Genomic DNA, 14,546 nt, shown 5'->3' on the forward strand with positions numbered 1-14,546 from the left:
CTCCTCTCCAAGCAGCTGATGAATCCAAAGGAATGACAGAGACTGATATAGTTCATAATTAGGCAGTATAAGCAGTCAATATTCAGTCTGCTAATTAGAGTCATAGAGCACTACAGCATAGAAACAGGTTCTTCAGTCCATCTAGTCCATAACAAATCCCATTGACCCAAATTAGTTGTATTTGAGCAGCAGCAAGAGACAATTTATGTGATTAAGTGCAGACCCCTCAGTGCAGTAGACATCTGTAGCACTAGACTGCACTGAGTAATGAAGGCACCCTCAAAGTGGAGGTTACAACAGAAATGAACTCAGAATGCCCCAGGTCCAGTTTTGGTATTTTATCTTCACATGTTCTGTCCTGTGAGTGAGACACTTTAATTCCCCTGGTACTTGGGATAACTTAGAACACTTATAAACCTGTACCCTGAATAAAGTGTGTTTCTGACTCTGAATGATGCACAGTCATTGCAGTCATCTTAAATTATGTCCTCTCATATTACCCCACTTCTGTCCTGGGAAAAGTCTTTGGTTGTCCACATATTGACTTCTCCTGATTATAACAATGGCATTTTGATTCCAATGGAAATAAGAAAAGTAGTGAGTAAATGTTTAAATTTATTCATTATAACCATTGAAGTGTGGTCACTCAGGAGAGGTGTGATACTTTGTACAAGACCCCACAAGTAGCAAGGAATAAATCTTAAGCGAAAACAAACAATCTGCTGAGGACCTCAGTGTGTCAGGCAGCATCTGTGAACAGAAATGAGCAGTCAATGTTTTAGGTCGAGACCTTCCCCTGGACATGACCCTTCATAAGTCCAAATGAAGGGTCTAGACTTGAGACATTGACCATATATTTCCTTCACTTTGATCCAGTTCTCAGCACCTGCAGTCTTTCGTGTCTCCAAATCTGAAGGAGGGTCTTTGTCCGAAATGTTGACTGTTTACTCCTCTCTGCAGATGTTGCCTAACCTGCTGGGTTCCTCCAGTATTTTGTGAGCTTTGGTCAAGATGTCCAAGCCCTGCAGACTCTCTTGTGTCTCTGATTATGGGCACATCTCTCTTTCACCTCAGGTTCCATCACCTCTTGGCGGACTTCACCCAGATAACATTGGCTGACTTCACCCAGATAACATTGGCGGACTTCACCCAGATAACATTGGCTGACTCCACCCAGATAACATTGGCTGACTCCACCCAGATAACATTGGCTGACTTCACCCAGATAACATTGGCTGACTCCACCCAGATAACATTGGTGGACTTCACCCAGATAACATTGGCTGACTCCACCCAGATAACATTGGCGGACTTCACCCAGATAACATTGGCTGACTCCACCCAGATAACATTGGCTGACTTCACCCAAATAACATTGGCTGACTCCACCCAGATAACATTGGCGGACTTCACCCAGATAACATTGGCTGACTTCACCCAGATAACATTGGCTGACTCCTCCCAGATAACATTGGCGGACTTCACCAAATAACATTGGCTGACTCCACCCAAATAACATTGGCGGACTTCACCAAATAACATTGGCTGACTCCACCCAGATAACATTGGCGGACTTCACCCAGATAACATTGGCTGACTTCACCAAATAACATTGGCTGACTCCACCCAGATAACATTGGCGGACTTCACCAAATAACATTGGCTGACTTCACCAAATAACATTGGCTGACTCCACCCAGATAACATTGGCGGACTTCACCAAATAACATTGGCTGACTTCACCAAATAACATTGGCTGACTCCACCCAGATAACATTGGCGGACTCCACCTGCAACAGGTGACAAGTCTCAGCTGGAATTCAAAGAGTCCGATGTTACAGCTGGAGGTTCCTACATAATGTTCAGACATCACTGGTTCTATCCAAATATTCGCAGCTCTGTATATTTTAAAGGCATAAACCATTTTGGTTTATTATATAGTATTATTACTATTCTGTCTTTACAAAGAAGTACAGATTTTTTTTATTTTTGCAAACAGAAGCCCACACCTTTCATTATATTATGGGACTTAGTACAGACGCACACAATTCAAGTAATTCACTAACTGAAGACCATATACATCTACAGTAAAATTAAAAGCACACAGCCAGCAGAATTAAGCAGGAAAAGAGGTGACAAGCTGTTCAGGAAGTTGCCCGGTGTCTAGAGTCCAAGGAGGTCCCGCTGTTATTTTACAAAATTATTCCTTCCATCAAGTTTACAAGTTCACTTTTGCTTGCCTTGGCTGTTTCCAGCAGCTGTGATGGTGGCTGTTGTAGCAAATGAAAGGACCATCCAAATGGAGCTCTGTTCCGGAAGGTTCCAACTGTGACATCCCATGGTTGTACTTGATGTGCAGAAACGGAGGAGGGTTTAGAATGGGACTTCATTTGGTGTTAGTGGCCCCACTGCTGTTTTTGTACTGACCATTAACAATTCATTAAAGAGGTTCATAGAGTACAAGCTTTAGATAAAGGCTAAGGATTCTGGTGCCAGAATAAAACTGGCACACACACTCGGGCATTTACACACCCTCGCACACACTTCGGTGCATATTTCTTCATCATACACAGAATCACACTCACACGTGCATACACATGCACACAAATGTACATATTGTGCAGAAAATCACACACAAACACACTAAAACACATACACTCACTGTTCGCTGTAATATGTACGAGGGTACACTAACCTTTAGTGAATCATCTATCAAGGTATGTAGAACAAAAAAAACACATACTTGTAAAACTTTTATCATAGAAAAGCCTCATAGGAGCATTATCAAGTAAAATTTAGCAAACTATATATGGTCACAATCGCTTATGTATTTATACAATTACTTGTTTATTCTTCCTGCTAATCACACTCTCTGACTCATTACTGTCAGTGTACACTGATTAAATTATTGCTTTATTTTCTTACAAACACACACATACATCTTGCTTTGTTACCCTGACCACAAACTTCCTGTACAGCCAGTTCTTGTGTACAGGTTGGTGGGATAGACACTCGAAGCCAGCACTAAGAAGAAGGCCCAGAGTGACTCTCCCTGTTCACACGAGCGGGCTTTGAGCTGCCGTTGGAGTCTGAGTGCTGAGCTCTAGGCATTTCTCCAGCTGCAGTGGCAAGTTGACCCTTTGTGCAGAAATGTCTCGCTGATCTGGGTGAACTTCAAGAGGGCCACAGTATCACCACAGTCACCAGGTCCGGCGTCAACCGTGATGTTCTGGCAGCGGTGAATTAACTCTGGTTTTTGGAAAAGAAGATCTTGGCATAGACAGTGGAGGGACTCTGAGCGGTCGGAGAGCTCGTGACAGGCGGGGCAGTGGGGTGCGTGGGTGTGAGTTCCAGCTCAGCGTAGGTCAGGCTGTCTTCCACTATCCGAGGCTAAGGAAGAGACAGAAACATTACAAAACTCCTCAAACAACACATCGCAGGAACCAGCCTCCCTTCCGTAGACGCTGTCTGTACTCACGGCCTCAGTAAGGCAGCCAGCATATTCAAGAACTCCACCCACCCCGGACATTCTCTCTTCTCCCCCACACATCAGGTGGAAGATAAAAAAGCCTGAAAGACTCAGGACAACTTCTCTCTTTGTTAATCAGACTCTTGAATAAGCCTCTTGTATGAGAAGATGGACTCTTAGCCCCACAATCTGACTTTATCATTTACTGTCACTGCACTTTTGAGGCAGCGTTTACAGTTTACTCTGCATTGTTATAGCTTTTCTTTATTCTAGCTCAATGCACTGTGTAATGGACAGTGTGCAAGGCAAGTATTCCTAAGCTCAAAGTCAAATTCATTATCGAAGTGCATGTCTGTATCTGTATATAGGTAGTGCGGTAGCATAACGCTTTACAGTGCCAGTGACCTGGGTTCAATACCCACTGCTGTCTGTGAGGAGTTTATGTTCTTCCCATGACTGTGTAGATTTCCTCTGGGTGCTCTGGTTTCCTCCCATGTTCCAAAAACGTACCAGTTAGTAGGTTAACTGATTATTGTAAATTGTCCTGCGATTAGGCTAGGGTTAAATCGGGGGATTGCTGGTCGGCACAGGTGCAAGGGCCAGGAGGGCCTATTCTGCATTGTCTGTCAGTAAGTAAGTAAATAAATAAACAGACAAGTAAACAAATAAGTCATCATATACTACCCTGAGATTCATTTTCTCACAGACATTCACAGGAAAATAAAGAATTACAATAGAACTTATGAAAAACTACACATAAATAAGCATGAGCATGTGCAAAAGAAGACAAACTGTAAAAATAAAACCACAACAGCAAGAAGAGTGATAATAAACTTGTTTGTGTTTCTGATTGTGATTTTGAAGAGTCTTTGAAAATAAGTCAGTAGGTTATGGAATAACATGGTGAGTGAAGTTATCCATGCCAGTTCAGGAGCCTGATCGTTGAGTGGGTAATAACTGTCTCTGAACCCAGTGGTGCGGGACCTAAGGCTCCTGTACCTCCTGCCCAATGATAGTAGTGAGAAGAGAATATGTCCTGGATCTTTGATGAAGGATACTGCTCTTTCTGTAAAGCACGCTTGGTAAATGTGCTCAATGGTGGTATTTGTGAAGCAGTGCACATTTTCTGCTGTTTATGCTGGGGTCCTGCATTCTGAATCTTGAGGTTTTCCATACTACCCTGAATGCTCCTTCCACGCAAAGTGAAGAAATTACTCTGCTTTTTTCTCCTCCAAATCATTCCACCCTTTACTCTGTGGCCTTCTCCAGCCCTCCAACCCTCAAAGATCCCTGCACCCTTCCACCTCTAGGTCCTTTCTCCATAACTTCTGTGCTCTTCTCCAAAAGCCTGGTCAGCCAGTGCCTGCTTGTTTTCACTCCTTGAAGTGCCTTGAGCTGACTCACTGCATCAAAGGTCCTGATGAAACAATTTGTTGTAGTTTTTGTCTTGAGCTCGATTCGTTGACCTGGTATCCAGGAGAACTGAAGTCTTACGGCAGCTTGAACTAATGCAATTAGCTTGGAGCATTGTTTCAAATGTTAAAAAAGCACCACCAGCATTTTTTGGCTAAAGCTGCCTGCTTTGCTGAATGAAAATGTATATTAAAGTGTTTTCTCTTAATTGAATAAATGCCATATATGCTTTGTAAGCCAACTGTAGTAATTGAAAAATTCTGTTTGGAAATATGGTCTGGGTGCTTTTCAACCTCGTGTGCTGAGCATGGCTAAAAGCCAAGATGGAAGATGCTGCCAGCATTGGAACATCTTTGCCGCACCTGCCCTGCTGGTTATCATGCCCTCACCCAGTGTACCAAGGATGGGTCTGATCTTAAATAATGAGGCCCAAATGATGTGGGAGCTTCATGCACCTCATTGGGCAGATTAGGCCAGTCCTACACAGATGTTATCACCAATTGGCAGTTGGGAAAACTACATCTCCTGGCTTCATTCACTGTCAAATCTATCAGTTCTGGTCACCTCATAATAGGAAGGATGTGGAAAATTTAGAGAGAGTGCTGAGGAGATTTACCAGGATGCTGCCTGGATTAGAGATCGTGTCTTATGAGGATAGATTGAGTGAACTAGTGCTTTTCTCTTTGGAGCAAAGGAGGATAACTGCTGATTTGATAGAGATGTACAAGATGAGAAGAGACATATAGAACCATTGAACATTACAGCACAGAAACAGGCCTCCTGGCCCTTCTTGGCTGTGCTGAACTGTTTTTCTGCCTAGTCCCACCGACCCGCACCTGGCCCATATCCCTCCATTCACTTCTCATCCATATACCTGTCCAAGTTTTTCTTAAATGTTAAAAGTGAGCCCGCACTCATGCTTTGGCTCTTGGTAGGGTCACTCATGCCAAATAGGTCAAAGGGTAGAATCCAGACTAACAGTGTTTCACCAGACCTCCAGGATCAGCGGTTCAACTCAGGGCTAACAACCCTGACTGGTAAAACAAACTTGTTATGGAAATAGCAATGAAAAAGCCTTCTACATCTGAGTGTGACAGTATTCCTAAGTCTCCACCTGGGACTTGCATGACTGACAGTAGGAAAAACCAAGAGGAAGCTACTGGTGTGATGAGGGAAGCCCCGAACACCGCCAGAGTTGGAGGACCTTCATTGCTGCCATGAACGCCAGGAGTGTAATGGGCAGTAAGTAAGTCTTATGTCAGTGCATTCTCTGCATTCCTGCCATCATTTCCAGATGCATTTATGGAGTTGTGTTACATTAAGGAGACACAACTCAATGACGACATCATGAAAACCGTAAGGGGAATCAAATTGACTTTGAAATAACATTAATTCAAATGCAGAACGAGATGTGAAACAAAATTCTTCACCAAACACAAAGGGCAGAAAATGGACCAAGCTAATAACATGATAGTGTTAAAGCTGAATTGTAATATTTCAGCCATTTTACTTTTAGTAATGTAATTAGCGTTAATTGTTTTTTGCCAAGTGCCCTAAGTGTGTGTGTTAAACCCTGCTCTCTTGTTTAATCACCGTTAGTTTTATTCTCTTTTCACTGTGCTGACGTTTTACTGGCTCTCATAATCGTCCCGGCAAACTCCAACTCATGCAAATTTTAAGCACATCAAGAGGTAAAATCAGATTCTCTGGATCCTTATTGAATTTTTGTAAAATTGCATTGTGTTCTATTGTAGATTATCTATTTTTTTCTTGATCCTATTATGTTCTGATATGAAAAATAACGTTGCATTCTAGGATGTAGCTCACCCAGTGTGGTGTGTGCTTTTCATACATTTTTATGTTGGTCAGATTGTAAATATAATTCAATGAAGCCAAAGACCACAAAATAAATAATTGGATCTTAGAAAGCAATAAAGATACAATAAAATTAGCAAGTCTACGATGAGTAAATTATACGTGAAATGATAGGATTTCAAATTCTCTCTATGCTTATTGCTTGGTTCTGAAATTCTGACAATGGAAATATATAAAAGTATTGGAGGAGCAGGCAGAGAAGACGAAGGTATTAAAATAATGCACACAAGAGAATGCCGTCCGGTGGTTAACTCTGGAAGGAGGTACTGCTGAGGGTTTCATCACCTGCTTTCGGTCACCCTGCCCAATCTAACAGCTTTGAATCAGAATCTGAATCTGGTTTAAATCTGAGTTTGGTTTCACAACTGGCATATGTTGTGAAATTTGTTGTTTTGCAGTAGAAGTATTTTGCAATGCATTATTTTAAAAAAACTGTAAATTACAATTATATATACAGTGAATTCTGGTTAACTGGGTCATCAGTTAATCGGGGCAGATGATAATTTGGAACAATTCTTAAAAGACAAAAACAAATCAAGAAAATAGATGGGATTTCCTTAATTTATTTGAGAAACTATGTCACTTAATTGTCTGTGAGTCACATACACTTGTGTGGCTATTGAACACTACGCCATGCTTCGAGCAATCAGCTGTGTCAGTTGCACATGCTTGTGTTATGTTATCCATGTGGGCCGATGGACGCTGATTCAAAAAGCTGTGATTTTTGAGGTTTTTTTTAAAATTTTGACTTAAAAATTGTTTGAGACCCTTGCCATGAGGCCATGAAAAGATTTGACAAGAGCTGAAAAAAATTACCATATTGGACTAAATTAAAAGCCATCGACCTACCACCACTCACTGTCAGCTGGCAGAGATCTGCAATTGCATATTTGATATATCAGCAAGATAAACCGTGAGAAGAATAGCATTATGTGAGGGTCAACAGGGAACATCCCAGAAGTGAAAGTGTGAAGGTAAGGATCCAGAAGATGAAGATGCTCTCCGTCAGTGGTTTCTCACCGTAACTAGACAAGGCGTGCATGTCAGTGGATCAATGTTAAAAACAAGCCAGAGGAGCTCGCTAAAGAGCTAGGGCACAAAGACTTTAAAGCAACAGATGGTTGATTGCAGACACAGGAGGTACTGCAGATCCTCGAAATCTAGAGCAATATACACAATAAGCTGGAGGAACTCAGCAGGTCAGGAAGCATCTATGGATGAGAATGAACAGTCGACTTCTTGGGCCGAGGTGTTCGTCGGGATTGGGATGGTTTATTGTCTCGACTGAAATGCTGGCAGCACATTAACTTCAAGAAAGCACGTGTCAAGAAAGATAGCGCTGATGCTGTAAGTGCAGAAACATGGAAATCTACAAAACTCCCCGACTTGCTTGAAAAGTAGTTTACAGATGATATCTACATTACCAATGAAACAGTTCTTTTACTGATCATACTATGCCAAACGGATCCCTTTGCAACAAACACACAATACTATCAGGTTCAAAGAAAGCAATGGATCTCAAAACTGTGTTGTGAAAATATGGCAGGAACTGATAAAAATAATCAGAATCAGAATCAGGTTTATAATCACCAGCATGTGACGTGAGATTTGTTAACTTAGCAGCAGCAGTTCAATGCAATACATAAAATAGAGAGAAAAAAAATAATAAAAAATAATAATAAATACACAAGTAAATTTATTGTGTATATTGAATAGATTTTTTAAAATGTGCAAAAGCAGAAATATTGTATGTTAAAAAAAATGAAGTAGTGTCTAAGGATTCAATGTCCATTTAGGAATCGGATGGCAGAGGGGAAGAAGCTGTTCCTGAATCGCTGAGTGTGTGCCTTCAGGCTTCTGTACCTCCTACCTGATGGTAATAGTCAGAAAAGGACATGCCCTGGGTGCTGGAGGTCCTTAATAATGGACACTGTCTTTCTGAGACACCACTCCTTGAAGATGTCCTGGGTACTTAGTAGGCTAGTACCCAAGATGGAGCTGACTAGATTTACAACCTTCTGCAGCTTCTTTCAGTCCTGTGCAGTAGCCCCTCCATACCAGACAGTGATGCAGCCTGTCAGAATGCTCTCCACGGTGCAACTATAGAAGTTATTGAGTGTATTTGTTGACATGCCAAGTCTCTTCAAAATCCTAATATAGTTGCTGTCTTGCCTTCTTTATAACTACATCGATATGTTGGGACCAGGTTAGATCCTCAGAGATCTTGACACCAAGGAACTTGAAACTGCTCACTCTCTCCACTTCTGATCCCTCTATGAGGATCGGTATGTGTGCCTTCGTCTTACCCTTCCTGAAGTCCACAATCAGCTCTTTCATCTTAATGCCGTTGAGTGCCAGGTTGTTGCTGCGGCACCACTCCACTAGTTGGCATATCTCACTCTGGTACGCCCTCTCATCACCACCTGAGATTCTACCAACAATGGTTCTATTGTCTGCAAATTTATAGATGGTGTTTGAGCTATGCCTAGTCACACTGTGATGTGTATATAGAGAGTAGAGCAGTGGGCTAAGCACACACCCCTGAGGTGTGCCGGTGTTGATCGTCAGTGAGGAGGATAAGTTATCACCAATCCCCTCAGATTGTGGTCTTCTGGTTAGGAAGTCAAGGATCCAATTGCAGAGAGAGGTACAGAGGCCCAGGTTCTGCAACTTCTCAATCAAGATTGTGGGAATGATGGTATTAAATGCCGAGCTATAGTCGATGAAAAGCATCCTGATGTAGGTGTTTGTGTTGTCCAGGTGGTTTAAAGCTGTGTGGAGAGCCATTGAGATTGCGTAGGCAAGTTGCAAAGGGTCCAAGTCCTTGCTGAGGCAGGAGTTCAGTCTAGTCATAACCAACTGCTGAAAGCATTTCATCACCGTTGATGTGAGTGCTACCAGGAGATAATCATTAAGGCAGCCCACATTATTCTTCTTAGACACTGGTGTAATTGTTGCTTTTTTGAAGCAAGTGGGAACTTCCACCCATAGCAATGAGAAGTTGAAAATGTCCTTGAATACTCCTGCTAGTTGGTTGGCTCAGGTTTACAGAGCCTTACCAGGTACTCCATCGGGACCTTCCGCCTTGCGAGGGTTCACTCTCTTTAAAGAAATATTTGTTATTGGGAAAAGCATTAAAACTCGATGCTTGATGGGCCTAAGAATGGATAGTTTACCAACAGGGTACTATGCCAGCCTACACTCGGTGAATTCCTCCATCAGTAACCATTACAATGTAACACACAGTTTTCTAGTCCTATAGTAGTACTGGTAGCATTCTCATTTGTTCTGCATTTCATTTAAATACACAATTTGTCACAGTTACACATGGTTGTCTGTTTATACTTTTTAAACTATTTCCATGAAACTTCGGATAATTGAGGCAGCCGGTTAACTGGGCTAAAATGCATTGGTTCTAATGTGCCCCAATTAACTGGAATCCACTGTATATATAATTAAATTAAATAAGATGTGAAAAAAAGACAGCAAAAAAGAAAAAAAAGGTGAAGTAGTGTATATTGGTTCATTTTCCATTCAGAAATCAGATGGAGGAGAGAAAAAAGCTGTTCCTGAAACCCTGTGTGTCTTCAGACTCCTGTACTCCCTCTCCAATGGTAGCAATGAGAGGACAGCGTGTAGATCTGTCTATAGTATGCCATTTTTCTGTAAGAGCAGCAACTGTCAAAAAAGGCTCCTAGTTTCAATAAGCAGATGACTTGACTATACAGGATGTTAAACTCAGGCGTCAGACAATGAACATCCAGATCACTTTGATTTTGATAATGGCCACATATCAAAAACCCAAAAGCCTAGATAGAGTGGACATGGAGAGGATGTTCCCTATAGTGGCAGAGTCTAGGATCAGAACGCACAGTCTCAGAATACCAGGATATCCCATGAGAACAGAAATGAGAAGGAATTCCCCTAACCAGACGGTGGTGAATCAGTGGAATTCAATGCCACAGAAGTGGAGGATGATAGGCTATGGGAATAAGGCAGGAGAATGGTATTGAGAGGGAAAATAAATCAGCCGTGGTGGAATAGCAGAGCAGACTCGATGGGCTGAACTATCTAATACTGCTCCTATGTCTTATGGTCTTATGTCTTATTATTTTTCTCCAATACCTGAGTAATTCTTCTATTTGTTAGCTGGGCCATTCCATCAGTCAAACATTCAAAGCTCACAGAACGCACTGCTTTTAGATCACGTGCAGGAGTAATGGACTCTGTTTTACTCCATAGGGAACATCATTCCCAACATTAAAATACTTGTCTTTCTTTTAAAGACAGTATCCACTAACTGGGTATTAAATATTGTGGCCAGATTTCTATGGTAACATTTTGAGAAAGAGTGAAACTGAATAAAATAAGTCTAGATTTGAGTTGATAAGAAATCGATATAAAACTGGCTCCTCAGTGGACTGTGAGGGTGAATTGAGCTTGGTCTGTGCAGAGTGTGTGGGACCATCTCAACGATTGTTACAGTTCCAGAACCAGACTTATCTAATTCTGCAAAGTGAAACGATCATGCTCGGGCATGGCCTAAGTGTAAGGATGTGTCAAGTATTTGCTTACCAGAATGGATTTGGCATCATGCTTATTCAGGAACTTTCTTTTGGTGGATGCTTCTCTTCTCGGTACTGCAATGTAGAGCAGAGGCACACCGTGAAGTTGATGCGGTGAAAGGATATACCTTCCGCTTTGCTACGGTGCGTTGTTCTGCTTGTGCTCCTATCCAATGTGCACAGCCCAGTGTATGCACACACACAGGCACAGGCACGAACGAGATTCAAGAGTCAAGTTTACTCAGCATGTATACATCGAAACATACGGTGAAATGTGTCATTTGTGTTCACGCAGATACATGGTGGAGTATATACACACACCCAGGCAAATGACAATACAGGCACACACATATACCAATGCACGCAGGGAGACACAAACATCATTCGTACACACACACACACACAATGATAAACAAAGGTAGAGACAAACAGGCACATCCAAGCACCCACACTGATATAATCACATGTTCGATTCTGATACTTCTACATTCATTCAGATTCAAAGTACATACAAAGTACATTTATTGTCAAAGTATATATACTATATACAGCCTTGAAATTCATGTTCTTGCAGGCAGGCAGAAACTAAAGAAATTCAATAGAAGCCATTCTAAAAAGACTGTCAAGCACCCAGTGTGCAGAGAAAAAAATACCAAACTGTGCAAACAGTAAAAGCAAGCACAAGGCATTTGGAACTGAGGTCCACAAGACAGAATCCATCCACAGACACGAAGCCGCAGCCTCAGTTCAATGCAGAGCCAAGTAAGCGTTGTGGAGCAGCAAGCTGAACTGGCCCTTCCCTCACCTCAGGCCTCAACACCCTGGCCTTTTCAATCTGGCCCAATGTTTAAACTGTCCAAACATCACGTTTAGTCACTCGATGTGCTCTGGGGCCTGGTCCCTGCCGCCTCGATTCAGCCCATACCCGACCTTTCCATTTGGCCCAGTGCTTAAACCGATCAAACCTTGGGTGTTTTGTCACTCTCGACGATGGGCCTGCTGCCTTGACTCAGCCTCACTTCTACTCGCCTTGCCCAGTTCTGCCACATCGAATTGCCTCCAAGTCCAAAGGGAAGTTACAGGCTATTGTTTGCAGCGATCATTTACCAGAAGAAGTGTTATTAATAAAGTAACCAATTGCTTCCTTTGTTTTGTTTGCCACCAATAAATAGTCTCTGAGCTTCTCCAGTGCCTTCTTAAACCGGAAGGTCTAAGGTTATTTTGGAAATTGGGAAAGAGGCACAAAACTTATTGCTTTACGACTGTATTTTTAAGCATTAATAGAAAAAAGGACATTGAAAACCAGGCAGTAACACAAGCAGAAGCTAGTGAATGAAGGGAGAGGGAAGGAAAAAGAAGATAAAGAAAAATGGCACAGCCGCATAGTCAGCTCCTTTTAAACTCCATAGATAAGCAGCATTCCAATCAAATCCGCAGATAAGAGTTAACCTGTCAGATAGTCCCTCTTCAAATAACGCAACACCAGAGAAACTTTCAGAGTATTTCAGAATGATACAAATGTAACCTTTAGGAGACACACTGAATAATTGCATATACATACTGTGGCCACTAGGAAACATACTAAACAGTTACATGTATAAAATTAGTTATAAAAAATACAAGCAGATAATTAATTGTTAAACTGCAATGAAAATAACAATTAAATAGTCTAATCCAACTTCTCTCTCTCACACACACACACGCACACTGGTACTTTGGCACTAGTAATATGGTGACTCTTGTGGACTGCCCAGCACAATCCTCGATGAATTGATTTGACACATTCCACTGTATATTTTGACATACAGGCGACAAATAAACTAATCTTTGCACACACATGCACGAGCTGACACTGCAGTTTGAGGATTTAGAACTACCTCTTATACCAACTAATTTGAAATTGCTTTTGGAGTCCTTCACAGTAGACCTCAGCAGTCTACACTCTTGTTTAGTCTGGGTGTAATATACTGCAAATGTACATTATAGGGCACTGAGCTATAATTATGGTGAGCGAGTGAGTCATAGGCAGAAACAATGAACTGAGTAAAAATTAAAATTAAGTGTGTTTTTATTGCAGAGTTGCATTTCACTGTATGTATATGCGGGAAAAGGGCCAGTAACATCATGAAGGATCCCACGCACCCTGCTTATGGACCGTTTGTCCCACTCCCATCAGGGAGGAGGCTACGTAGTATCCACATCAGGACCACCAGACTCAAAAACAGCTACTTTCCCCAAGTGATAAAGTTGATCAACATCTCTATCCACTAACCCACCCAACCACCAGTACTTTATCATTCCCTGTCAGTCACCTTATGTACAGACACTCCTGTCCCCAGTGTCACTTTATAGACATACCATCAATCTATGTACATAAGCTATCTTATGTATTTATATCTACGACGATGGGGTCCAAGCCTTCAAGAGTCGAGTGCACAAACACCGATCATCTCTGGGAGGGAAGTCACATGCTTCTTCATAAGCTGTCATGAAGGGGACCAGGATGGCAATGCTTGGTTGTTGGCAGCTAGGGTTAATACCTGACTTTCAAGAGCACTTGTGAGTTACTTAGTCCTTAAACTGCTGGGGAGCAGTGCGGGAAGATCAGGGGCTGTTTTCTCCCGGTAGGGATTAGTTTTTAGTTTCAAGTGCTCCTGCCATGTTTTGTCACCCTGCAATCTTATCTTTCAATCTCTTTGAATTATGGAGGACAGCATGTGTATAAATGTCTCTCCCCAGCAGACCATCATGATCATCATGACTCCAATATTTCTACTATTTTTTAATATTTCTTAATTGTACATATGATTTTTTTGTGTTCTATCGCTGAGCAGCAGTGAATCTTCTGATTGGCCTATCAGAGTTCTCTTTGGGAACTAGTTGACTTGATCAGCATTTCTGATCTGGCTATTGTTCATGATTGCACTTCATAATAAAAAATAATTATTGTATTTTTTATTCTTGTGTTCTTTATCTTATTATGTGTTTATTGGGCTGCATTGGATCCAGAGTAACAACTATTTTGTTCTCCTCTACACTTGTGTACAGGAAATGACGTTAAACAATTTTGAATCATGAATACGTGACAAATAAAGCAAACCTTTAATCATTAACATTTTTAATAGGAGGTGGAAAATTGGAAATAAATACTGCAGTTTTGAGTTTAATACCTCTCAGAGCTAATCCTGCCCATAGTGATACATACTTATCCAGCATCTACAGAG

General features: G+C 41.6%; 1 protein-coding gene across 5 annotated transcripts in view; it reads right to left on the minus strand.

Annotated features, from left to right (window-relative positions):
- Positions 1 to 597: 597 nt before the first annotated feature.
- vstm4a (V-set and transmembrane domain containing 4a) overlaps positions 598 to 14,546 on the minus strand; it is a 61,398-nt gene continuing 47,449 nt past the window's right edge. For 4 of the 5 annotated variants that reach the window (XM_073025655.1, XM_073025656.1, XM_073025653.1 and 1 more), the window contains 2 exons: positions 11,333 to 11,397; positions 598 to 3,390 (listed from right to left, as the gene is read on the minus strand). In XM_073025655.1, coding sequence (XP_072881756.1) covers positions 3,244 to 3,390; positions 11,333 to 11,397 — 212 coding nt within the window. In that variant the 3' untranslated portion in view covers positions 598 to 3,243. The remainder of the gene's footprint in view (positions 3,391 to 11,332; positions 11,398 to 14,546) is intronic. The other variant, XM_073025657.1, reaches the window with a different exon arrangement.

The sequence above is a fragment of the Hemitrygon akajei genome, chromosome 21 (genome assembly GCF_048418815.1).
Source record: "Hemitrygon akajei chromosome 21, sHemAka1.3, whole genome shotgun sequence".
Classification (NCBI taxonomy): domain Eukaryota; kingdom Metazoa; phylum Chordata; class Chondrichthyes; order Myliobatiformes; family Dasyatidae; genus Hemitrygon; species Hemitrygon akajei.